Below are 24928 nucleotides of genomic sequence, written 5' to 3'. Positions count from 1 at the left end.
CGGTCCCAGGCACATGGATGCCAGCGTACGAAGGAAGTTCAGGAAAGCATGGTTAGTTAGTTACACTAACTAGCGGCTGACTATTTCTTCCTCTCAGGAAAACGAGAGGACTGAACGAGGCCCCTTCCAATATCATGACTTTAGAGGGTTAGGTACATACCAGATCCTTCCACTACATTTAATCCTCAGATCTCTTCTAGGCTCTTTACCTCCACAGTGCAAATCGCCTCCTTTCATCAGACATCACCTCTACCGGTATAAAATGAGGGTCTTGCATTGGAGGAGAACAATTAAAATTGCTCTTTCTAGATACACCACTCTGCACAATAAGAACCGTTCCCTCCGTCCTTACCGTTGAGAGAACAGGTGCTCATGGGGTGAAGGGAGGGAGAGAGCCAGGATTGAAAGCCCAGCCAGGCATTGATGGAGCTTGAAGACCTTTTTCTTTATTTGACTGCCTCTCAACAGTTGGACCTGCTTGGTTTGATTCAGGTTAAAATTGTATTACTGGGATATGACGAATGCAATGGCTCCTTTCTCCCAGACACACACCTCCCACCCCTTCATGCTTCTCTAGGCCGTGAGCTGGTTGAGGTTAGGGAAGCTTCATTTTTCATTTCCCAGAAATGAGTGCATGTCTAACTGACCTGAGCTCCGTCACCTGCACCACTCTTCATGGTCTTAGCAGTGGCCCCAAGGTGAGGTTCTTCTCATTTACAACATTTGACTGTTTGCAAAGCTTTTCATGTTCGAGTCCCACGACCACCCTGGGAGGTTGAGAGGAAAACTACTTCTAGCCCCATTTTACAGGTGAGCAAACATTTCTTGCAGTGTGACAATAGCGTGCCTGTGTAAAGAACTTTTGTTTTGCAAAGAGCTCTGTCAATGATGTCATCTTTGCCTTCCACAACTGTAACAAGGCTGCGGACTGAGGCCTCACAAAGCACGGGGTTCAGATCCCAGCTCTTCTGGTTGGAATCCAGAGTATTGTAATCTCTCTGCAAATGGGAGGCCTAGGAACGTCTACCTCAACGGCTCTTGCGAAGATTAAATCAGAGGGCAGCACTTGGGTACCTGGAAGGAAGAAAGCCATCAATCTGTGGATTGCCTTCCTTTGCTTTTTTGATGAGAGCTGGGAAGTGGGGAGTGAAACCTAAGGCTTACAGTGGCTTTGGGTTAGCCAGAGGACCAGCCAGGAAGAGTAAGCAGGTACTTAAGCCCCAGGTGGGGTTCAGGGGTTCTCTTTTAAGGTCTTTGTAGTGGGGACTTAGAAGGAGGGAAGGGTGAAGAGCCAGGCTCAGCAGCAGCGGCAGCAGCCAACAGGCTTGTAGGAGGCGGTTCTCTCTGACAAGGCAGGGACCCCTGCAGCTTCTGGGCCAGCTTTGTGGATTCTGCCCTACCTCACAGCGCTCTGTAACTCCCCAGGCTTGAAGGTTTGCAGATAACTTCTTTCTCACCCGGGGGGTTTCCTGCAGTTAAAAACAAAGGCCTTAAACACCAGGCTACAGGCCTGGTAGGGGAGGGGCTGCAGGAGAAAGGCCCTGGGGGCCTGGGATAACTAACTCCTGAAAGAGGCTGAGGGCTTTGTGGGCAGATGCCCCTGAATCCTGCTCATGGGGAGAAAAGCCCCAAAGCTCCTCAATATCCCGGTGTTTCTGTGCTTCCCACCAAGGCTGACTTTGAATACATAAACTATCCGCGTACTCCCCTTTTGCTCTACTTTTTTGCGAGTTCACAGCTTTGGAAACAAAGCTCTCTCTCCATCTACTTATTGGGTATCGAATTTCGGATCTTACTGTATCATAAGATTCCAAACACCCTGTTATGTTTCCTCCGAAAGATACATTCTAAAGCAACCTGGTTCCTTACTTCTTGAACTCAGGAGATGTCTTTGAGGCTTATTTTCTACCGGGCACTCAATTCGCAAGGGACCCCCTAGCTCCAGCTATTATTCAAGGAGTCACTGGGGTCCCCAAAAGTCCACTTTTGAATCCCAGTTCTCCCGCCTCCCAACTCCCTCCTTTGCACATAGTTTCGGGGCTTTCAGCCAGTGTGATCTCAAAATTGAAAGAATAAAAACAGCTCTCGGGTCGCCAGTACCGGCCAAAGGCCCTGACTCGGACCAGCGCTCGCGCGTGCAAGTGTGCGCCCCGACTTCCTGGGACTCGGTTTTCGGTGCGCCCTCTCTCGGACCAGGGCCCTCCCAGGGGTGCACCGCCAGCCTTTGGCTGTACGGCGCTCATTCTCTGCGAATCTAACCCTCTCGGGCCCGCAACTCCAACTGAGCTTCCTGAGTGTGGGTTCCGCGCCGGGGGCCCCTCTCGCGGCTCCTTTCCCACGACTTCCTCCAGGGGCCGGCCGGACTCAGGTCGAGGCCGCGCGGGGTCCTGCGCGCTCCAGCCAGGGCCGCCGCTGTCCGGGATCGCCCACGTGGGCGTGCTCCAGGCCGGGCGGGGGAGATCGGGCGCCCTCCCGGAGGCTGGGGGCGGGCAGGGCGCCCGGGGGAGGAGGTGGCGGGGAGCGGGGGAGGGAGCGGGGGAGAAGGCGGGGAGCCCCGGCGGCAAGGGGGCGGTGACAGCGCTTGGAAAGGAGGCTGCACGCGGATTTGCATGAAACACAGACTGGGAGCGGGCGGGAGCGGGAGCGGGAGCGCGGCGCACCGCCCGGGCCGGCCCAGCGAGCGAGCGAGCGAGCGGGGAAGGAGGAGGGTAGCTGGGAGGCGAGGCTGCTGAGGCGGAGGCATCTGCGCATCAAAGCGATCGAGGCGAGCAAAGTTTGGGTGGGGGTTGGACTTTCCTTCCTGGAGGCGGCACCCAAACAGCCACCCCGTGCGGAAACCCAAACTTTCTTCTGCCACTCCGAGGCTCGCGGCTGCAGCCTCCGCCCCGCGTTCGGGGCCTGGCCGACCCGGCGCCGCAGTCGTCCGCCCGCCCGCTTCCCCCACCGTCCTTCTCAACGCCGTGGGAGCCCCGCAGGCTGCAGTGCCGAGGCCCGGCCCGGAGCGCCGGCAAGTTCGCCGAGAGTTGACGCGAAGTTTGGGCAGCCCCGGCCCAGCTCCCTTCTGCGCCCCCGGCGTCCCGCCGCGCCCAGCCCCGCCGGGGGCGCCCCTCGCCGCCGGCGCGTCCTCCCCAGCCATGTCGTCCATCCTGCCCTTCACCCCCCCGATCGTGAAGCGCCTGCTGGGCTGGAAGAAGGGCGAGCAGAACGGGCAGGAGGAGAAGTGGTGCGAGAAGGCGGTCAAGAGTTTGGTCAAGAAGCTCAAGAAGACGGGGCAGCTGGATGAACTGGAGAAGGCCATCACCACGCAGAACGTCAACACCAAGTGCATCACTATTCCCAGGTGGGGGCTCGAGCGACCCTGGGGGCGCGCTGGCCCAGACCCCTGGCGCGGCGGGGCCGGCCGGGTGGGGTTGCAGCGGGAGGGGTGTGTGTGTGTGTGTGTGTGTGTGTGTGTGTGTGTGTGTGTGTAAGGGGAGGTGGGAGTGCGCACAGAAAGGAGACCCTGAACAAAACCTTCCCTGCATTCGCAGATTCAGAGCCTGGGGTTTCCACGCGGCATTCTCACGCCAGACCTCACATTTCGCTTTTCACCTCAGGGAAAGAGGGGTGCTGCTGGAATTGTCCGCCCCCACACCGGGGAGCTGCGGGCTCAAAGTTGAGGCCCGCTTTGTTCAGCTCCGCGGGCCAGAGCCCCTCCTCCGCCGCCGCCTCCCGCCCCCGCGGCCCGCGCTCGTGGAGGTGGTGGTGTCTCTCCCTTTCTTTTCTTCTGTCCTGTCCCCCCACGTCTTTCCTCGTCAACAGGAATGCAGTCGGTACAGCTGGGGCTGTGGGTGAGGAGCGGGAGCTTCGTGATTGACAGATTCCTTCTTCGTTCTCTCTTTGCCTTCGGGATTAGCATTTTTATCGAGTATTTTTAGACTTGGTTGTGCCAGTCTCCCGCCCCCTCTGCACACATTCACTTTGGTTGCAGTGCAATGCTCTGACTTTCAAATGAGAGACAAGTGGCAGAGAGTAGGATCTTCTCCCCTGCCTCCTCCGACTGCTTTTTGCCCTCCTTTCAGGCTGAGACTGCGGGTAGATGCAGAACAGAGGGGGCTTGGAGCTGAGGAGATAACAAAACTCACCCCAAAGTGGGCCTCGAAGCGGCCCTTGCATTCCTGCAGAGCCCTCCTTCCTAAAGCGCTTTGCCATCTGCCTGGACCTCCTTTATCCTCCACCACACGCTAGCTAGGGAGGTTAGGAGGGAGCTCACAGATGGCTGATAGAAGGGGTCAGTGACTTCTCTCCACTCCCCAGGGCCTTCTCTTAGTTTAGCTGCGCCTGGATGGAAATTGGGGTATGAGGGGACACCTTGGCCTCTTGTCTCTCCCTCTCAGCCCCCTGTAAAGTCTGACTCTGCACCACAGGAGTGTGTGTGTGTGTGTGTGGGGGGGGGGTGTCCTTGGGGTCCCAGGCTGCAGAGGCATGAGTAGACTGTTCCTAGGGCCTGAGTCCCACAGAGATTGTCATCCTTACTCGTGGGCCAGCAGTGGTCCCCATCCTTGGCCACCTGCTTGGGGCAGCTGTACAAGGGCTGCCAGCCCTGTCAGGCAGGCACAAAGCAACATCTGTCCCCGGAAACCCAGAGCAGGCCTTCTCTGGAAATAAATGCCACATATGGTGGGAGCGCTGACTTAAAAAATAATAATTTTTTTTTAACTGGGTGGATCCAGTCAATAAAGGGGGAGGGAAGGCGGTGTACTGTCTGGGAAGTGCGCTCTGGGCGTGTGATCCCAAGCCAGAACTGACTTCAGAGGAGGTGGTGTGATGTGATGGTCACTGAGCCCTGGGTTCTGGTCCCAGCTCTGGTTCTTCATTCTTCTTTCCTCCTTTAGTCGGGGGTGGGACGGTGGGTGGGTGAGTAGGGTGAGTGAGTGATGAATGTCCTACTTCTCCTGCCTGGGGAGGAGTTTGTGAAACCTGCCTTCTTACCTGTCCAGGAGCATTAAGGACAAGTGCCTTATGCTTGAAACAGAAGGAAAAAAAAGGTATCAATTATAAAACAAGCAGCTGTGTAAAGTGTTTTACAGTTTACAGAGCACTTTCACAGGGTGTTGTGAAATCAAGAAAGAAAGAAACTCCTGGAAAAGAGATAAGGCAGTTAGGCTTTTAAGGTTTATCTCATTTTTAAAGTCGAGAAAACTTTGGAGAAGAGGTGAAAATGCTTGCTGTTGTAGACATGGGGTTCTGACCCAATGTGCTCCTTTTTCCACCCCATGCTGCTATTTACTTTGAAGGTTCTGAATAGTTCTTTGCTGAATGCTGAATGCTAAAGCACTATTAAGGAGACCAGGGGTGGATGGAGAGGTGGAGGGCAGTGTGAATTTTTGTTGGTAAGTTTGCCAGTGTTCAGTCTGTGTGCTGGTGACAGCCTGGAGGAGAGGCCTTGCTCTTTCCCCTGCCTTGGTAAAAGTTTGCCCTCTGGGGGAACCTAGCTATGGCCTGCTTTTCCTCTCTTTTACAGTTGTCTGCAGCTTGAGGCATATGAATGCTTTGAATATTTCTGAGTGTTCAAGCTAACTTGCCCCCTGGCTTTCTCATGACCTGTTAGGACTGGGGGGCATCTACTACCTTGCCAGCAAGGACTGGTAAGGCAGACTTTTTTTTTTTTAGTCTTTTCTCAGTTAGGGAAACCCAGTTGCTTGGGTGGATCCAGACAAAATGGATTTCCATCCCCGGATTTTGTGCCCACGCCTCTGGGTCACCTTGTCTCCCTTGGCAACAGCTGCTACTGTTTTGGTCGTGGGCAGACAACGAAAGGCCACGTCTTGGGGAGATGGCTAGCTGGCCTCATGCTAGTGATATCGTTCTGTCTGCTAAGCTCCGTAGACTGTTGTGTTGCTTGTCAAATTGTCTGCTCTCTCCACACTGCCTTTTATGAGTTATCCTACTGTGTATGGTGGGTGGGGGTACTGGGTGCTTAAAAGTACTCTGCAGGTCTGGACCTTGGGGCTTAAGGACCCCTCAGTCTAAGGAGATTTTGACAGGCGTGTTTTGGCTACTATGTAATCATAAGCGGCAACAGTAACATTTGGCAATTATAGCTGTATATTAGGGCCTTCCAGATCATGCTTGCTTCTCTATTACACCAGCTCTAACCTGTCTCAGTGATCAGGAGAACTGGAGTGATACAGGCTTACTGATACCAAGAATGTGAAAGAGACCCATGGCAAGGAAGTGGTGAGAGCTTGATTTAGATGCACTGACACAGGGGCTGTCAGGATACGCCGAGGTCTGACAGGGTGGCCAGGACTTCGACAAGTTGTGTAGCAGTATCTCACTCCTTACCTGCCTAAGTACCTGAATAAAGCTGCAGGTATCTCCCTGGCTGGTTTATAAGAATGGAGTCTTAGCACTTGCCACCGAGGGACAGAGAAGGTGTGTGCATGTTATGTCAGCAATAAGAAGCCAGGCACACTTAGATATGACTGTTTTGATGGACCCTTGATAACTTGTGCTTCTACCAATGGGATCCATGCCTTGGCCCAGGCATTGGGAACTGGACCCAGCTTATGGCCTGGTTTGTTTGGAAGGGAATTTTGTCTTTCTTGTGTCGAAGCACCCAGTCCAGAGGAAATGGGGGAATTTTCTTGTACATGCCATTGCCTCCCTCTCTGTGCGTCTCTTCCTTTAGCACAGCCTCCTCCTGTTACCTGCCTGGACTTTGCCAGGCTCTCACCCTGGGGAGAAACGGAACAGATCCTCATCTTTAACACTCCTTTCTCAGCCTTCTGGGGACGGACCTATTGCCAAGGCTGTTAACCTTGACCAGGAGAGTTGCACACAGGGCCTGGGAAAGAGGAGTGGCCCATAAGGACGACCGGTAGCTGACTGTGGGGTTGGCTCGGAGCCATGGCTGAACCCAGGGGCCTCTTGACGTTCCCTTGACATTTGTAACCTTGAATCTTGCTGTTGCACCCAGGAGTTGAATGTTTGAGCCAATGTGTGTTGCAGACAGCCCCTTGCTCATAGCTCCTAATTAAATGTTACAGAGTTGGAGTTTGTTGATTCATTATTTATTGGCTATGGCAGTTCTGAGTCAGTATTCCAGGCAAGGGGTGAGGGTGCAGACACAAATTTGAAATGGACCCTGCCTGTGAGGAGCTTACACTTCAGTAAGGGAAACATTAATAGGGCATTATTTGAGTGTCCAACTGCTATTTCTTTCTTACTCCCAGCCATCAAAAGAAATAGGAACTCTACTATGGAGTGGTATTTTTTGGGGGGTTGGGGGGGAGGAGGGGACTATGATGAGACTTTTAAATACTGTGGAAGTCACTGTGTTAGAAAACAAAATAATGACAGCCATTGGTTTTCTCCAGGTCCTGGAGCTTGCCCTTTTAATGTCTGGATGGATTTAAGAGTTCACTCAATGTCTCAGAGTCTTCAGGTCTGCACCTGTCAAAAATCAGGATGAGATGAGGCTTGTGAAAGTGTTTTGTAAACCAGTGAGTTTGACAGATATGTTATGTTTCACTCTCTATATGTGTCATTCATTCACTACTAAATTATTCATTCATATAAATTAATCATTTATTAAATACCTATTATGATGAGCAAGGTAGGGCGCCTGTTCCTAAGGAGCTCCTTGTCTAGTCTGGGAGACAGACTTGCCCAAAGATACAGATACAGGGCCTAAGCTGCAGCCGAGGAGTGTACAAAGTGTCCAGGGACAGGGGGGACAGACCATTAATTCTGTGGGAGGAGGAAGGGGTCAATGTGCGGTGGAAAACCACAAACAAGACAGGAGTTGTTATCCAAAGGAAGATTCTGGACTGCAGTATGATCATGGGAGCTTTTGGGTACGTGGTGACAGTTGCCTACAAGAATGAGGCAATGCCATCTTTATCTTCTGCCTTTTACTAACCTGAGCACTGCTGTGCATTGTTCCCTTATAGGTTGCACCAAAGGGCTAGTGACCTCTGTGCAGGATTTTACTCCACTGTCCAGCGTTCTCTCTTTGAAGTAAAAAAGTAGCTTAGTATTTGCAAACCTGAAATTCAGGTTTCCTCGATGAGAAAGACCTTAGATATATTAGCTCACACTATAACAGTGTCGATAAAAAGTTGACGACATGGAGATGACTGGATGTTTAGCATCTCAGAGTTGGAGTGTGACCTAGTCTTTCTCTTCTTAACACTTCCTGAAAGCAGATCCTTTAAGCCTACGTTTCAAACTGAATGGACATGAGAGCATTTAATGATATATTTTTTGAAGTCTTTGCAAGGACATAAAGTTTTAAATGACAATTCTAATAGAAAAAAGTCAATGAATACAGTAGTCATGTAGTTGAAGAGAAATGTAAGAAGTGGATGAAATTGAGAGAATTTGGCTCAAGCTTCTCACGTCGGGAATCCAGTTAAAATGAGGTTTTGAAAACTAAATATTGGTTTAATAATGTAAACTTGTAATTGCGATATTACTATAATGGAAATAAAATTAACACAATTTATTGGACTGAGCGACCATTAATTCTCACTCATTAATTTATTAGGAGATTTTAATGCCATTTGATGCACGCACAGTACAGCCATTATTCTCCAGGTGTTCCTTTATGAAATAAATAGAAGCAAGCAGTGCTTGCTTTAACAATTGAAATCAGACTTTCTTCCCATTGCCTTGTTCTCCCACCATCTTTATCCTCCTCGCCCCCAGCCTCCTGTAAGTGCAGTTATGTTCTCTCTCAGGTGGCATGGGCTTTCTCAATCAACCAGGCTCATGAATAGTCCTAATTAGCTTTTGTCCTTATCTCCTTTGATATATTAAATCCACCGGCTCCCTTCCCCAAATCCACATCCGATGGTATTGGCTATCTGGGAAGGGGACTGCCCAGGAAGGCTGCTCTGCAGGCAGCCTGCTGACCATGCATGGGGCTGGGGGCTGGGGTTACTTACTAGCCTTCTGCTGACACCAGTGGCTGGTGAACTGCTGGGTGGGACTAGCTCCTCCCCAAAGAGAGCTGGGAATCATCTGTTGACCATGACAAGTTCCCAGGCCGAACCTTCAATCTCCCCATCTTCAAGCACAATGGTTCCTGGAAACAGTTGGAAGCTGCCCTATTAACCCTACCTTCCAGAAGTTTGGTTTCAAACTTTACTCCATTCCCAATTTTAGAACAAAGCTACCAAGAGAACTTGTCCACTTCATTTTTATGCTTTCCTTCAGTGTGCCCACCAGGGGCCAAACCCTGTGCTAGGTAGCAGGGACAAAGCAGCGCCTGTCCCTACCCTCCTAGAGCATCTAGTCCACTGGCTGCCCACACGGGTTTTGTGAAGTTAACATAATGGTGTATGTGTTCACTGTAGTTAATTTGTAAATACTGTTTTCTTGATGCCAAAGACCCAAATCCCCCAAGCTCTGCAGTTTATTGACTCCTGACAAACAAGGGTAAGTGTGTGTGTGTGTGTGTGTGTGTGTGTGTAACGTTATTCTTTGTTTTGACTTAATTAACAGTTTTAGAAATAACAAATCTATAGCACAAGTCACACTATCTGCTGTTGCTTATCTGAGGCCTCTGCTGTAAACAGCAGCCTGCCGCAGTGGCACACGGCTGCAAAATGTTTTGACAGAGAGACTCAGTTTAAAATGAAAACACAGCACAAGCCTATTAATTAAGAGGTTTGGCTAATTCTGGACTCGGCTGAAGTTTGTTTAGCAGGTCTTTTCTCCCTGTAAATGCTGTCAAAGAAATATTAGTTATAAACAAGGTTTTAGGGGTCATTTTGGAGGCAAGAATCAGCAGACCTGGGTAGGTTCTGGACTTAGCTGTGTTTCTGATTAGCTGTGTGACCTGGGGCAAGTCACTTAATATCTCTGGGCCACAGATATTCTCAGCTGGAAAACAGGCTTAGAGAAGCTGTATTGGAGGGCCTTTCTAACTCTAAAGTAGTTTGCATGCAAGCATTTCAGAAGCTGTCATTTGCACAAATCCAGTGATCAATGAATCACAGATCTTTCTTAATTGTTAATGTCCTAAGACCCGATCAATCTGGTGCCAATACATTTATATAAATGAAAGTAATAAAACTATCATTCAGTCTTTAATTTTGGTTATTCCCACCCCCCCACCCCCACCCCCACCCCGGCCTCTTCCTTACCTTGTGAGTCAAAACCAGTGAAATTTAACTACAAAGGAATATAAAAATAACAACACTGGGATAAAGATGTGGAGGCTGTGTGTCTTGAGATGCAGTGAGCAATTTTTCTTCTTTTGTTGCTGTTTTTGGCTATTCTCAGAGCAGGAAGTTTACTTAAACTAATGACCACAAATGCCTAAAAATGGTTAAATGTAAGAGGTAGGCATTATAGAGGATACCTGTGGAAAATGTTTGCTCATATGTCAGAGTTTACCAAGAAAGCTTCCTTTATTTATTTTCAAGCATCTATATAAAGAAAGGCTGTACTTGATTGCGTAAGCATGGGCCTTTTGTTAGGCCGCATGGAGGTTACAAGTTTAAACCCCAGCTAGGAAATGAAAAGTGAGTTTCTCCTGAAATAGTACTTCTGTATCACATGGCTTTCCCCGCTTACATCTGGCAAGTTTTTCTCTTGAATGCTTTGCTGGGGGTTGAGGTCGAGTATTGTTTAAGAAATACTGTGTAAGGGTTTGCCTTTGAAACCTACAGAGTGACAAATCTGGTGGCTTTTGCTGCTAAGTGTTACATCATAAACTGCCAAGCCAAGTTGTAGCTCTGAGGTGTCACCATTTTTTTTGTCTTCGACTGGACTTTTGAAAATAGTAATGCTTTCTGGGTGTGTTTTTTAAAGGTCTGTTTTTACGCTGTCACAGCTCAAAAATGCCAAAAGGCATTTTTTCCTTAAAAAATCACCTCTGGGCTAAGCCCAAATGTGGAGTAATGGATCCAGAAAGGACTTTTTGAGTAGTTAAAAGTGGCTGAAAGCAGACACTGATGATGGAAATTGGTTTTTTTCTTTTGCTTCAAATCTCCCCCATTGTAAACTTTCTCTTACTCTCATTGCATTCAGACACGAAGTGGAGTCTATTTCTCTGCATGTGAAGGCAGGGTGAGTTAGTTTGTTTTGCTACCCTTTAAATTTTGTATGTTGCCATTTATCTCTACTCAAACAGATTCTTAAACTATCACCTGGGGAGTAGGGGTGGGAGGGCTGCGTGGACAGGAAGAGTACAGTAATGAAAAAAGAGCTGAGGGCTTTGGAGTCTGACAGACCTGGGTTGGAGCTTGCCACTTACTAGCTATGTGGCAGCCTTCGGTACGCTTGCTTCCATTTATGGAGCCTCAGTTTCCTCATCCATAAAATAGGGACGGGACCACCGACTTCATATAAATCAGTTCAAATGAGATGAGATAGATCAAACAGTTGGCTGATATTTGTAGCTCACAGCACATAGTAGGTGCTCAGTAAATACTCATTCTCCCTTTCAAGGGGGAAATTTGACTGATAGTGTCGGTCAATTCTGGTAGAGGACTCCCCCTCCCTTGCTTTCAGAGCTCATCATTGGGAAAACCTTGGGTTATGTAGTAACAATCTGCCATCAACACATGTATCCTAAGAGCATATGACTATGTACCATGCCGTTTGTTGATTTAGGGCTTGACAGGCTATTGAAAGAGAAACAATTCATTCTTAGGTGGTTCTGCCCTTCCCTCTCCCCTTCTCTATTGTCATTTTAAAAATTGTTTGGCTGACTAAAAATAATAGTATTGAAAACAAACTTTGATGAATCAGTGCTCCTGGGGTGGGGGATGGTAAGATCCTGAAGAAGAAATGCTGTGACTCACGCACTTGTCACTGATAGCCTGCCTGGAAGTGTGTGGAAGTGTGTGATGTTTATTGTTGCTGGTGTTTTTTGAGGCCCAGTTGGAAGGCACTTCTGGCTTTCCCTGAAGTACCACCTTACCAGTTGGCTTGGCTGGCAAGTGAGAATGGTCAGTGCCATTACTCATGGCTTCAGAATAACCTACGCACGGGCAGGGGTCCCCTTGACTGCCCTTAGTTCTGTACAAGAGAGGCCCCGGGCTGAGAGGACTGTGCTTTGGCCCTCCTCTGGATGTGCTCCTTGTCATGGGGCAGAGCTATAGGGCCAAGGGGTGGCCCATCTAGAGCCTGCACCTCCTCCTTCCAGACCACCCTTCGGGGCCGGCCCCTTCAGTTCCCTGCCCCAGGGGTCTTAAGCCTGCTTCCAAGTCCTGTGTGGGCCTCTTGCTCAGGCATCTGCATGAGGGAAGATTGCATTGGCCATGGACAGCGTGCGTACCCATGGTCCTGAGGGCTGACACGGGGTACAGGGAGATGGAGGAATCAGATGGAACTGGGGTTTGTGGTGTCTGCATGGGGATGCCTGAAGCCCTTGGAAGTGTGGCTCGGCATTGGGGGTGGGCAGGGATTTGGCGCCAGTTCTCCCTAAGTGTAACCAAGGGGTCAGAGAATTCTGTATTCCAAACCTGGCCTTCCATTTTGTATTAAGGTATCTTTCAAGGTAGGAGGATAGAACACATTCTATTTAACAGTTTGTTACCTTCTAGTTTTGAAGTGTGACATGGTTTGTGGGCCTTCATCTGTACTCTTGCTCGGGGACCCACCAGTGGTGGAGAGAATCAAGCTTCTTTTTAGCACCATCCTCTCAGGGTGGCTCCATTATACGGACAGGATTGTGGGGACTTCCTCAGAAGTTGCTGCCCTTCACCTTGAAGCCAGATCATAGTGAATCCCATGCAGATGAGGGAGAAGGTGATACGTATCGCAGCCGCTGGTCTGAAGTGGAGCAGAGAGCTGGCCAACTGACAGTGCATTTGTTTGTTGGATACATTTATTGGGCACTGACGTTATGCTGGGCCTAACGCGGTATAGAGATGCAGAGATGGAAGTTCTGTCTCTGAACTATATAGAGGCAAAAAGGGACGCAATAACCACAGTCATGGTAGACTCATAGGAAAGACACTAGTGATGGTTGAACACAGTCTTGTGTGGGAGCCCAGAGGAAGAGCAGCTTTCTGGGGGAGTCAGAAGGCTTCACAGAGGAGCTGATCCTCGAGCAGGACCTCAGAGGATGGGCAGGAGTGTGGGAGCGCGGTGAAGGCCGCGTGGAGCATTGTCCAGACAGAGGGAAGGGCCTGGTGTGTGAGGCAGGCAGGACACTTCGGGGTGGCCAGAACGCGGACGAGGGAGTAGCCAGAGAAGAGTTGGAGAAGGGTGTTGCCAAGGGCATTTTGGTCAGCCAAGCTTGGCGTTTGGACCCCGCCTGCTCTGTAAGCACCCAGGAGATTTTAAAGCAGGGAGTGGTGTGGCTGAAGCCACCATTCTGTTCGTGTTTCATTGTCTTCCCCCGCCCCACATGGCCAGCAACAGCAGGTTTTCTGCCTGAGTTATCCAGGTCACAGTCATCATCCCGTACACCGCCATGTGGACAGCTTTAGGCTGTGTCTGGACCAGGATGAAAATAGTGTTTGTTCGCCATCAGGAGAGAAGACGAGCTGTACAGCCAGGACGACTCTGGGAACCCCAGAGCTCAGGTAATTAGTCCGTGAGTCATGCCAGCCCCTTGACATGGATTCTTTGGGAAATTAAGCGGAATGTTGCTGGGCTCCATGCACGCCTGGTGTCCCCAGGCAAAGGGCTCTCGATCCGATTTTGGCCTCTTTCTGGGTCTTCCCTGCACCTGGCACAGTGCCTCTGTGTGGAATGTCTCCGGTCAGTGTTTTTCATTTCTTCATTGATGAACACGTGGGCCAGGCTTCCCAGTCCCAGACCACACTGCAACCAGCAAGAAGACCTGCATTCTCTATGCAGGCTCGTAAAAGGCTGTTAAGTGTGTGAAAAACAAATTGTATTCCTTAATAAGAGAGTAAAATAATTGAAGTTGGTGGTGTTGATTTATTTTATCACTGAGAGGAAACAGAAATGATGTTGACCATGGAGAGATTGGGTGTAATTTATCTGGTTAAAGTCAGCTTTTTTAGGTTGTTGTGAATTTAAGGATCTTAGAAGATAAAGTTTTGTGTCCATGGACTGATTCTACTTCACAGACCATTTTTGAAAACATTGATAGAGACATGCTGCTGAAGGGGCAGCAAACTGCAGTGGAGAGCTCTGGGTTTATATTCAGGAGACTTGAGTTCAAATCCCTGCTCCCTCACTTACTGCTTTGGTGACTGCACGTTACCTAACTTCTTTGAGCCTCCCTTTCCTCACCAGTAAAATGGGAAAAATAACATCTCCTTCAGTAGGATTGTTGAAGTTATTTACACAGATGAGCTATGCATTAAAAGCACTTTGCAGACTGTAAAATATTCTGTTATGTCACCAACTGTTCCTTTTTGAAGCACAACTCTGTAGTATTGCTAAAAACCCTTTCTGGCAGAGAAGGAGTTAAGGCTTCCAAGTGCACACCCAGATGTTTACACAGATTTCAGTGGAGGTATGAACTCAGGCAGTGTATGCTGTGGGGCCTGGTACCAGATGGGGCCCCACAGATGATGTTCTCCCCCTTGTCCAAGCAAGGATTTGGGTCAGCTGTGCTGCCCTGTGGCATATCACCTGCAGCCTCTCACCTGGAGTGATCCGGTACCTGGGGCATGATCTGAGTGCCAACTGCATGCCATCCCCCATGGTAGGCCGTGGATCCACTGCCCGATCTTCCTCAGCCATCTGCAGTATGCTGGGAGGGAGAAATCATCCCTGTTGATAGAAGAAGACACCAAGGCTTTGAGGGGTCATTGGTAAAACAGGAACCCAAATTCAGGTCTCTGGTTCCTGGCTCTGGTTGTCTGCCTCCAGGTTTCCCAAGAAAGGGCTACTATTCTCATCCTCATAAAACAGTTGCCTTAGGTCTCACGATGAAAGACAGAGCTGGATTTGCCTCCAAAGCTCTACCCCTTCTATAGTCTAGGGTGACAGTATCATTTATTGAACAAACCAGGGCAAGTGTAAAAGTGAAAAGAGGCAGAGCTGTTACTAATGATGGCCAGACAAAGGTGGGTGTCTAGTCACCCTAAGGGACCCTGCCTGTGTACCAGGGATCAATGCTACCTGACCAAGGTAACGGGGAGGGTTAGAGTCGCCAGTTTATATGCCACTGACAAAGTATAAGGGAGTGTCAGAATTATTTACTGCTGTTGTAAGTGAAATGAATTGCCTAAGGTCATTCCGCAAGTTGGCAACATAATATTTTAAAACTGGATGAGACCTTGGAGATAGTTTAACATGGTAACATTAGCACCAGAGCTTACTTAACTGGAGTAGGAGTTAGGGGATGTTTGGCTTTGCTGCTGGCTGCTCTGAAGGGAAGGGGGGCAGAGGTGGGAGGTGGAGGTCGGGTGTGTCTAGGGGTTTTGGGAGTGCCGGTAGAGGCATGGTATGGCATTCACCTGGCTCTGGAATGTCTGCATCCTCATCAGGCCATGTCACTTTGAAACCCAGGAGATGCCACGAGGCTCAGGGCAACTTAGATGATGTCTAATGGCCGGGAGACTTCTGCGAGCTGACCTCTTCTGCTCCAATTTAGCTGAGGTCTCAAAGATACTACTGGCTGGGAGCTGGTGGGAGTTAGGGGATAATCCTTCTGCTGAAGAATTTTGGAAGGCGTTGAGGAAGGAATTAAAAATAACAGCAAGCATGCCTTTTCTTTCTCTTTGATTGTGGTAAATGCATGGAATGTGCCAGGGCCTCTTTGGAGCGTGTGGCCCCAAATAACCCCCCTGCCAATGGAATTCTGTAGGGAACGCGGAAAGACTGCGCTGTTTCACTCCTACTTAATGCTCTCAGGATTAGTTCTGCAGGTCCTCCGAGCCTCACCCTTCTCTTGCCCCAAATGATTTATTGGAAGTCTAGAGTGGGATTTGAGTCCGTTATGCTCTCCAACCGAACTGTTACCATGGTTGGGGAGGCCCTGTCTGATGAGCTCCAAGGAGAGCTGCTGGAGTGACAGAGAGGACTGGTTACAGGCTGAGAAAAGTGAAATGTAAATTCAAACCAAACTTGGCACTTGCTTGGAGAACTTCAGCTGATCCCGTGGTGCTCTGGTTGTCATCCTTTGTGACTGTGCCATGTCTTATAAATAGAACAAGATGCATTCTCCCTACCCCACCCATTCTCCTTACCCCCCACCCCCACACACACACACACAAGGAGGCATGTATGTGGATGCGTATGGGCAGGGAGCATTAGTTATTTATGTTCTGGTTCATCGAACAGTCATTGTGGGACCTGGGTCCAGGGCTTCATGGAGATGACCAGGCCATCTTGTGGGTAAGGTGGAATCTGCTTCTGTGTCTAAAGTCCCAGCTCTTTCACCATTGCCACCCTCTCCTCCATACTGGAGGCCCTCGGTCCCTCCTGCCTGGGTACTGCAGTAAGCCAGGTGGCCCCTTGCCTCTCTGATCCAGCCGATACGCTGTATCAGGGTTCAGACTCACTGTACTAGGATGCTTTTGTCTATGAGTAACCTGAAATCCAACTAACAGCTTCAACAGTGTGGGGGCTCATTATCTACCCCTGTGGAGTTTAGGGCAGGGAGGTCTGAGGCATCAGCAAGGACTTGGGAGCCTTCCATCTTTCTGCTCTGCCATCTTTAGCCTGAAGGCTTCTTGTCTTCAAACTTGACCCCTCATGGTCCAGTGATGGTCACAGCTGCTCCAGTCATTACACTTTTTACACAGTTGCATCCAGGGGCGGCCAAGGCTGCTTTTCCTTGGAGGTGGGGGGGAATCTCTTCATCTAGGAAGAAAACCTTTCCCTCCCAGAAGCCTCCTGGTATCTTATTGGCTACTATTGTGTCCCGTGCAGTCAATGGCTGAAATAAGGGATTAGAATAAGCCTCTTGAAGTCAAGAATCCAGGCTATTACTTTGACTCATCATGTACTTAGTACTAAGCACAGTGCCAGGCACTTAGTAAATTTTAATTAATACTTGTTGATTATTTGTTGAGTTCCTTCTTCTCTGAGTAAAGTTCTGAACACTTACCTGGAGTCTTGCTAATTTCTGAGGATATGGTGGTAAATCAGTCAGAGACCAGTTCCTGCCCTCATGGAACGTATAGTTGAGGTGGAGAAACAATTATGTAATTGTTTGGAGCATCTACTGGGAGGACTGCAGCAGTCTGCCATGGGGCAGCTTTGCGAGAGGTGTGACATTGGGGCTCAGGGAGACAAATGGATGTGCCTGGGGATGACATGTTTGTCACCCAAGCCAGGTCCTTTAAGGTAGTTCAGCTTTCTGTCTCCACCCTTCCACCAGTTTTGTTTTCCTGTTCACAAAATGAAGATAAAAACTTGCCTTTGAGTATACAGTGGGGGCAGGGCACAGAGCCACAAGCCTCTTGCCCCGAGGGGAAATTTTCTAAAGGAGCTTGCGGTCAGTATTCTAGCTTCAAAATCATGTGCAATTTAATTGCACATTTAGTGCCTTTGTGCGTGCCTCACTGGCTTTGAATCTACTGGAAACTTTCTCTGAAAGCATATAGATGAAGAAATAAGAGTTCTATAAATGTTGGGTGGTTAGAAACAAAGTGCTGGCTGATTTATATAATTTGTTGTCGTGTTCTGATGGAACTTTCTGCAGACATGGAATACCCTGGAGTCTCCTGTCACAGTCAGCTAATAACTGACTTCAGGACTGCAAATACTTTTTCACTCCAATTTGGAGAAAACAGAGCTTGTCCCAAGGCCTCGTGTTTTATTTTCCTATTGATCTAGGTAGGAGCTGGGATAACTCGGGACTCTGGGGAACATCTCAAAACTAATTAAAGATGTTTGTTTGAGGTTTGCCTGTTTTTCTTACTTGATTGAAAGAGTTGCACTTTTTGCTTTTGTTGAAAAAAGAGAATCTATCACCACTGCTGATCCAGGAGGTAAGGTTGGGCAGGGGCAGATTGCACACTTCAGTAAACATGTGACATGTCCTCCTGCCCTCTTAGCCTGGTCCCCTACTGAGAGGCACCTTTGAGCATGGGCCTGGAACCAAAGCAGCAACTTTCCTTGAAAACTGTTCAGTTTCCAGGAGTGGTGGCCAGGTGAGCCTGGCCGTGAAACTGAACTAAGTTGTCCCAGTGTGAGGCTGGTTCTGTTTGATCAGCTTCGGTTCTGAAGTTAAGGGCCCAAGTTCACCACTCACAGAGGGAGAGTGAGCATATGGGGAGATGGAGGCCATGACAGCCATTCCAGGGTGCCCCCAACCCTTTGTTTAACCACGGCTGTGGACCAGTGGTCGCAGATGTTTACCATCGCCTGTTTATAAGAGGGAAGTGTGGTCATATTTCTATCTCTTTTGTGGGCTTCACGGTTGCCTTACTGGGGCTCATGTGGGAAGTGGTTACTGTCAGGAGGAGGGTGAAATAACAGTATTCACAAAGGGACTTTGATCCAAGAATCTTTTTAAAATGTCATCCTTTGGCCACTGTGTTTTTTATTTTCACTTTTTGTCTATCGGCCTTAACTTCAGGAATGGGAAAAATGGGACCATGTGTTGGACCTTGTTCTACCCAGCTGGGCTGAATGAAAATTACAGTTCGAATAACTTCTCTCCCTTCGTTTCACCGTGGGGATGACTTCCAGCTCTGTAGTTCTCCACAATTGGAGACCCTCAGTTCCAAATGCTGTCTGTGCATCGATGTTGGAACATCCCAGCAACACCCAGAACTGAACTTTCTTCCTACCCCCCTCCTACCACATACACTGGTCTTCACCGTCATCATTATCAGAGGCTCCAGGTTCAGTGAAGTGTAGAATCAGCAAGTGAACAAAGAGATGTGCACACGAAGGGCCTGGTATCTTGGCATCCTGTTTTTCTGGTGTGGCTGAGGCCCCGTGGCCACTCTCTGGTGGAGGCTGGCTTTATGACTTCAGGAAAGTCCGCTTGACTTCTCTGGGTATCAGTCTTCGCATCTACAAAATGACAAGCTTGAAGCGAATCTCACATATCGGTATCAGCTCTAATGTTTCACAACACCTCTCTGCCCTCTCTTCCTTGGTTCTTGCCTTTTGCTCTTTTCCTGATGCATATATTTACAAACCTAACTTTACATCTGATGATCTACCTTCAGAGATGGCCCATTCCTTAATGACCTTATTTAACTCGATTAAAAGCATGGTTCAACTCATCAGATATTTACTGAGCATCTTTAGGTACTGGTGGTGATGCCACCACACTCTGTGGTCCAGGAGCTGTAAAGACGCTGCTGATTTGGACAGTCGTATATACCCCTGCTCACCTGGAGCTTCCATGCTTGTGTGGAGATGAAGCTTACCTGATGAGAATCTGTTCCCTATTCCTGGGCTTGGGGAAATCAGTCTGTAGGCAAAAAGGAATTCTCATGTAGCCCAAAGCACAGGAAGCCTGTGCTTCTAGGACCAGCTGCATTCCAACCGTGGTGCCATAAAAATACAGGAAGGAAGGGAAACGTGTTCACAGGTTGGTTAGAGATTTTGAAACCAACAATCAACTCTCTCTTATCCACAAGAAACCAGAATCCACTGCTGGCTTTCAGTCTGTCAGACCTGCAGCTCAACAGAGCACCCTTTCAAAACTGGGGTAGGCTTTCTTTGCTAATGGCTTTTTCCATGAACCTCCGCCAGCCAGTAAGGATTATGATTTGACCAGCATGCTCAGGAATCTTTAAAGAGAACCATCTTTGCCCTCAGCTGTTTTAAGGCCAATGAGGAGATGGCACCTTCCAGGGATGAAGCAACTAGACAATGGCTGCTGGAAGCATACACGAAATAAACAACGACCATTGGTTTTGTTGGCATCTGTCACCAGAGGGTCTCCTCTCTGGTGTGCAGGAGAGAGAACTACAAGTGGAAGACTTGGGTTCTAGGCCTGGTTCATCATGAACCAGCTTTGTGACCTTGGGTGAGTCACTTTGCTACCCCACGCCCCTGGTTTCCTCCTCTATAAACCAAAAGCATTGGATTAGCAGGATTTTAAAGTTTCTTCTGCTCAAACATTCTAATTCTTGAGCTTGCATTCAAAGAAATGACTGACTGTTACTCATTCAGATAGTTTCAGGATCACTGTGCAATCACTCTGAGGGCTAGAGACGGGGGCCCTCAGTTGAAGACAGGATGGAAAGAGGTTTTGAGGCTCAGGGTAGCTGTGGCAGCTGGGACTCCTGCTTCCTAATGATTGACATTTGATTGTTGGGCTCAGCATAGATGATCCTCAGCCCCGGCTGCTTATAAAAATTCAGATGCTCAGACTACACTTCTGACCAATTACTTCAGAATTTCTGTGGGTAGAACCTGGGAAATCAGTATGTTTAAAGTTCTCCAGGTGATTCTGATGTGGAGCCAGGCTTGAGAATCATAACCCCAACTTTTATGGGAAGCTGTGGTTCCGCGTTACATCTGTTCTCGGGGGAGGAAAGTGATAGTGGTTGGTTTAAAAAGAGAAAAAGAAAAGAAAAGACAAAGAAAGTGCATGCACCCAGAAAGAAAAAAGTTCTGGATTCTGGAAGTATGCTTATTTGGTAAGCATAACTGCCGTTGGTGAATAGTTACCCTGAGGTTTGGAGCCTCAGTCCTCTGCTATCTCTGGGTCAGTGGTTTCTCAACATCTCTGAAGTAGGGGAACCATCTGTAGTTGGTTATTTTTGCTTAGGAAACTCAGTACTAAGTAGGGGGTGGAGCAAGGGTAGGGGTGGAGCAGGAATGGATTAAACAGACCATTACACACACCCACACATTTTTCATGAAACTAAGTCAGAGGCCTCCGCCAACGCTGGCACACCTTGATGTCAGATCCTTGGCAATGCTTGGTGGAATCTAGGGGCTGCAAGGGTACGTGTGCTGTTCCCGGGGGCTCAGGAAGTGTCCCTGTCTTGGGTTGAGAGCACCCCGCCACTTCATAAGCTGTATCATCTCAATACTCCTGTTTATGCCCAGTTGTTGGTTTCTTGCGAGGATCCCATCCCTATAGCCTAGGAAGTCTGATGGGGGCGCAGCTTTGCTTTAAACATTAAGGGAAAAGGTAGCCGAATTCGAGGATCTTTTTTAGATGGAGGGGAGGACATGTTGTGGTGGTAGGAATGGAAAGGTGGCTACTTAATGGGTATGAAACGAGCTCCAGGAGGGAAGAGAACTTGTCAGTTCTGATCAACCCGGAAGGATTTCACAGGTTGGGGGTGAAAGTAGAGGGTGGGGCTTGAGAAGCTTTTAAAATGGGATGCAAGCTTGCGATGTAGGTGTAGACATACGCCAGATTATAGGTTGCTATTTTTCAGACAAATGAGGACTCCATCAGTCAACAAATATTTATGAAGCTGAGCAAGCTTCGTGATGGAAGCTTCACTCAGAAATGGAAGCTATGGCCCCTGCCCTCAGAGTCTACGTTCTTACTGGGGGGTTGAATATACAAGTGTGGGACAATAGTAATGAAGGCCTCTGTGCTACAGTCACATGGTGAGTACTTAGGGGTACAGAAGGAGGGGGAATACTGGGTGGAATGAGACAAATGCATCGAGCAATGTGGGCCTGACCTAGTGAAAGGGACACACCTGCCTCCTATCCAGTGGGGTGTATCTTAACCCCTTCTAACATGATATTGATTGTCTTTGGGGAACAACCCCAGTGGGCACCCCATTGCCAGCAGGAATGACTTTCTGTTCTTGCCTCCATCGAAACTCTCTGCTTTCAGGAGTAAATTTTCCTCTAGCTTTTTCCTTTTCCTGCAAGGGCGGGGTGGTCTTTGCCAGATCCCTGCTTTGATGATTACCATCTGCCCACCTTAATTTCCTGCGTAGTTTCAGTTGGAAAGCCTTTCTTTCTGGACCCAGAAATACCATGTAATATGATTGTTCTTGGTTCCAGTAGCCACCTGGCACCCTCTCAGCGATGGCTGCCTTTCAGGTATGGATGGAAATGATTATCTGTGCATCAGAAAACTCCAGTTTGTCCTGTGAGCAAGTGGGGTGACCATCAATAAATGCAGGGCTGGCTTTCTTAGGCCCTGGCCGGGGCCAAGGCTGTTACTTCTCTGTGGGTAATTATTCCAGGCTTCACAGTCATGAGCTGAGCATAATCGGGCAGATAAGAAAGCCATATATAGAGCAAAGTACATATTTCTTAAGGTGGGCGGCAGAGGCATTATGTGTGTGCGTGCGTGCGTGTGTGTGTGTGTGTGTGTGTGTGTGTTTAAAAAAAGACCTATATTTTCTGGGCAGCAGAAGTTAAGTTTCCAGTAAACATCTCCTCCCTTTTTACTTTACCTTTTAATTTTGTGTTTATGGTCTCCGTGCTTTGAAATTGTTTTGCTGCGATGCCAGCCCTGCCCGAAACAGGCGGAGCAGGCCAGGCCCTTTGGAAGCCACTATTTAGATCAGAGTTCTTAGAGTTACTGTGGCCCGGCTGGCTGATAGCTCAGACGTGATTACCGGAGCTCCTCTAGAAGAGTAAAAATAGAAACCTGGAGCTTGAAGGGGGAGGGGATTGTTAGTTTATCCCCATTATCACCTTTATCACAGGGGGAATCATCTGTGTGTAATTCTGGCCTGGGGTTTGTTTACCCTGTCCCCCATTTGCCAAGTGTTGATGCCTCTGCTCTGGAAACCAGGAGTGCCTGGGGCCCTCACCTGGAGCCCTCACCTGGAGCCAATCGCAGAGGATGTGGCTGGGAGGCTGGGCACCCGAGGTCTAGCCATTGCTAAGTGGAAGTGGCCTCTCCCAATAGACTTGGTGGATTGATCACACTGTTCTTTCTTAGCTTTACTTGTCAGGTGGGTTAGGCAGGGGCTGGGGAAGCCACCGTAGCAACACTGGCTGGCACAGGAGAGCAAAGCCCAGGCCAGGTGAGTGTGAAAACACCTGGAAGAGAGAGGCGAGCAGGAAAAGTTGGGGGAGAAAACCCCACGAAAGCAGCAAAGCTGTTGGGCCATGTGGTGGGGGCAGTAGAGAAGGAAACACCGGTATTTTGCTTCTTTTTCATACCACTTTTAGTGCAGCACTGCTAGGAAGGCTATTCCAGAACCCCCACTTAAGTAAGGGAGGGAGCAGCTGACTGAAGCACGTCACACCTGGAGTCCTTCAGCACCCACAGCACGGGCTGACCTCATTCCTTTGTCAGGACCACCTTTCTCTGGACAAAGAGAGCCCAGTGAACCCCTAGAAGGGAGGGCCCTTCCCCCTTGGCACCCTGACCGGCAGAGTTCCCGGGATACACCAAAATAAAGCATTTGACATAAACCGCAAAGTTCTGAGTGCAAGCATGCCCAACAGCTTTCTCTTGCAAAGTGGGCTTTTGGGGGGCAGGAGATGGCTGCTTGTTTCTTAGTTCTGAAGAAGCCAGGCTAGGAGACCTCAGAGGGATGAGAGAGACACCCCGAAAACCTGAACTCGCCTCCCACCCCATCCCCTCAACTCTCCCTGCCAAATGATGATGGCTATTTTTTCAACAAACTATCCTTTTCCTCTCTTTTCCCTTGGAGCCTCTTGGTGATAGAAGAGCAGGAAAACGAGCCAAGTTTCCTTCTGTCTGTGACATTCTTTATCTTCGGCTCATGGTGGGATGATGTATAGAACACTTCATGGTTTGCAGAGCAATTTCCCATTGTTCTATCTTTACAGCAGCCCTGGGTGGACTTACCCCTTTCTTTGTAGGTGACCAGGGACAATTTCTATGTTAGTGGAGGAGCAGGGATTGAGGTCATTCCTCCGGTTCTTCGACAGAGTAGTTCTTTTCCTACACTGCGTTGCCTCAAAAATAAATGCCCGTGATGTGTGTGCACGAGCATTGTCAATACATCCTCAGAAGATAAGGGGCTCTTTTTCAACTGCTGCCACCTGGAAGGGGAAACACCACCACTGTGACCTTTCCTACGTACAACATCTTGCAGTTTACAGAGTACTTTCTCATATTCCATTTCATCTCATCTCCATGACAATCCTTGGAAGTAGATGAGCAAATGGAGACTTGGAGATGCCAAGTGACTTGGCCCAGGGCACCCAGCTGGCCAGTGGCCCAATAGGGAGGGGGTGGCACCAGCTGGATGCTGGGATGGGGAAGCGTGAGTCCAGTGGAGCAGTCGGTGGTGTCCTGCTATTCTTGCCTCTGAAGCCACGCCGGATCCTGGTCCCTGAGCATGAGTCTCTCCCAGAGGGCCTGCTTATGTGTGCCCTGCCCAGCGTGGAAGCCTGGACCAGTGTGCAAGGAGGGGGCACACCCAGGTCAAATGAAGGGCCACCCTGAGGGAGTGGTGACAGGCTGCATGGAAGTGGCTGGAGTCAGGGTTCACCCTGCTCAGGGTGGGGCCTTCCTATTTCACATCACCGATAGGTGGACTTTGAAGGGTGTATCTAGGAATACAGCACTTTGGATCCTGGCGCTTCTGGTGTAGGAGGAAGAATCAGGGAGTCTGGAGTCTGACACATATGATGGAAATTCCAACTTTGCTACTTAGTAGCTGAGGGTTGTTGGGACAGTCATTTCAACACTTGAACTTCAAGTTGGGGGTCGTCGGTATATCCTTGAGAAGTGTGTGTGGGGGGTCCCTGCCACAGCATGGGTCATATAATTGTTACTCCTCTGGTCAGCAGTGACTTGACAGGTCATCTAATCCAGTCCCCTTAACAGATGGGGAAACTGAGGCCCTGAGAAGTACGGTGACTGGCCTGAGACCAGAGTGAATTAGTGGCAAAGCAGGAGTCAGGACCACGTCTCTTGATCTCATGCCGGCTGGTTTGTTTGTTGGCTTGTGTTGTGCATGAATCGGGGGTAATTTTTCTTGTTAGTTCACACTCTGGCCAAGCATTTCCCCGAATAGTCAGTTGAGTAGTCCAGTCGGTTGTCTTATGTGGTAATGTCACCTAGCACCCAGGGTTGAAAGTGTGAGGCCTTTGATACTAACTTCTTGGGGAGAGGAGAATGTGTGGGAGAGGGACAGGGCAATCTACACTTTTTGGTGCTTATGTGATGTGAGCC

At 49.0% G+C, this 24928-nt stretch overlaps 2 protein-coding genes across 5 annotated transcripts in view; one reads left to right on the top strand and one right to left on the bottom strand.

Annotated features, from left to right (window-relative positions):
• Window positions 1–424: 424 nt before the first annotated feature.
• LOC141570760 (uncharacterized) lies at window positions 425–3136 on the bottom strand. Its single transcript, XM_074329179.1, has 3 exons — window positions 2260–3136; window positions 1401–1469; window positions 425–1074 (listed from the first exon to the last, which is right to left on the bottom strand). Exons 1-2 carry the CDS (start codon window positions 3134–3136, stop codon window positions 1402–1404), a joined length of 945 nt encoding a protein of 314 aa, XP_074185280.1. The 3' UTR covers window positions 425–1074; window position 1401.
• Window positions 2595–24928, top strand: part of SMAD3 (SMAD family member 3) — a 115941-nt gene continuing 93607 nt past the window's right edge. For all 4 annotated transcript variants that reach the window (XR_002136831.2, XR_002136829.2, XR_002136830.2 and 1 more), the window contains exon 1: window positions 2595–3340. Coding sequence is in view for 1 of the 4 variants with exons in the window: in XM_019725614.2 (XP_019581173.1) it covers window positions 3135–3340 (206 nt within the window). In the remaining 3 variants the exon portion in view is untranslated. The remainder of the gene's footprint in view (window positions 3341–24928) is intronic.

The sequence above is a fragment of the Rhinolophus sinicus genome, linkage group LG03, assembly GCF_036562045.2.
Source record: "Rhinolophus sinicus isolate RSC01 linkage group LG03, ASM3656204v1, whole genome shotgun sequence".
Classification (NCBI taxonomy): domain Eukaryota; kingdom Metazoa; phylum Chordata; class Mammalia; order Chiroptera; family Rhinolophidae; genus Rhinolophus; species Rhinolophus sinicus.
Note: the sequence above shows the minus strand (reverse complement) of the source record. Positions and strands in the feature narration are given on the sequence as shown.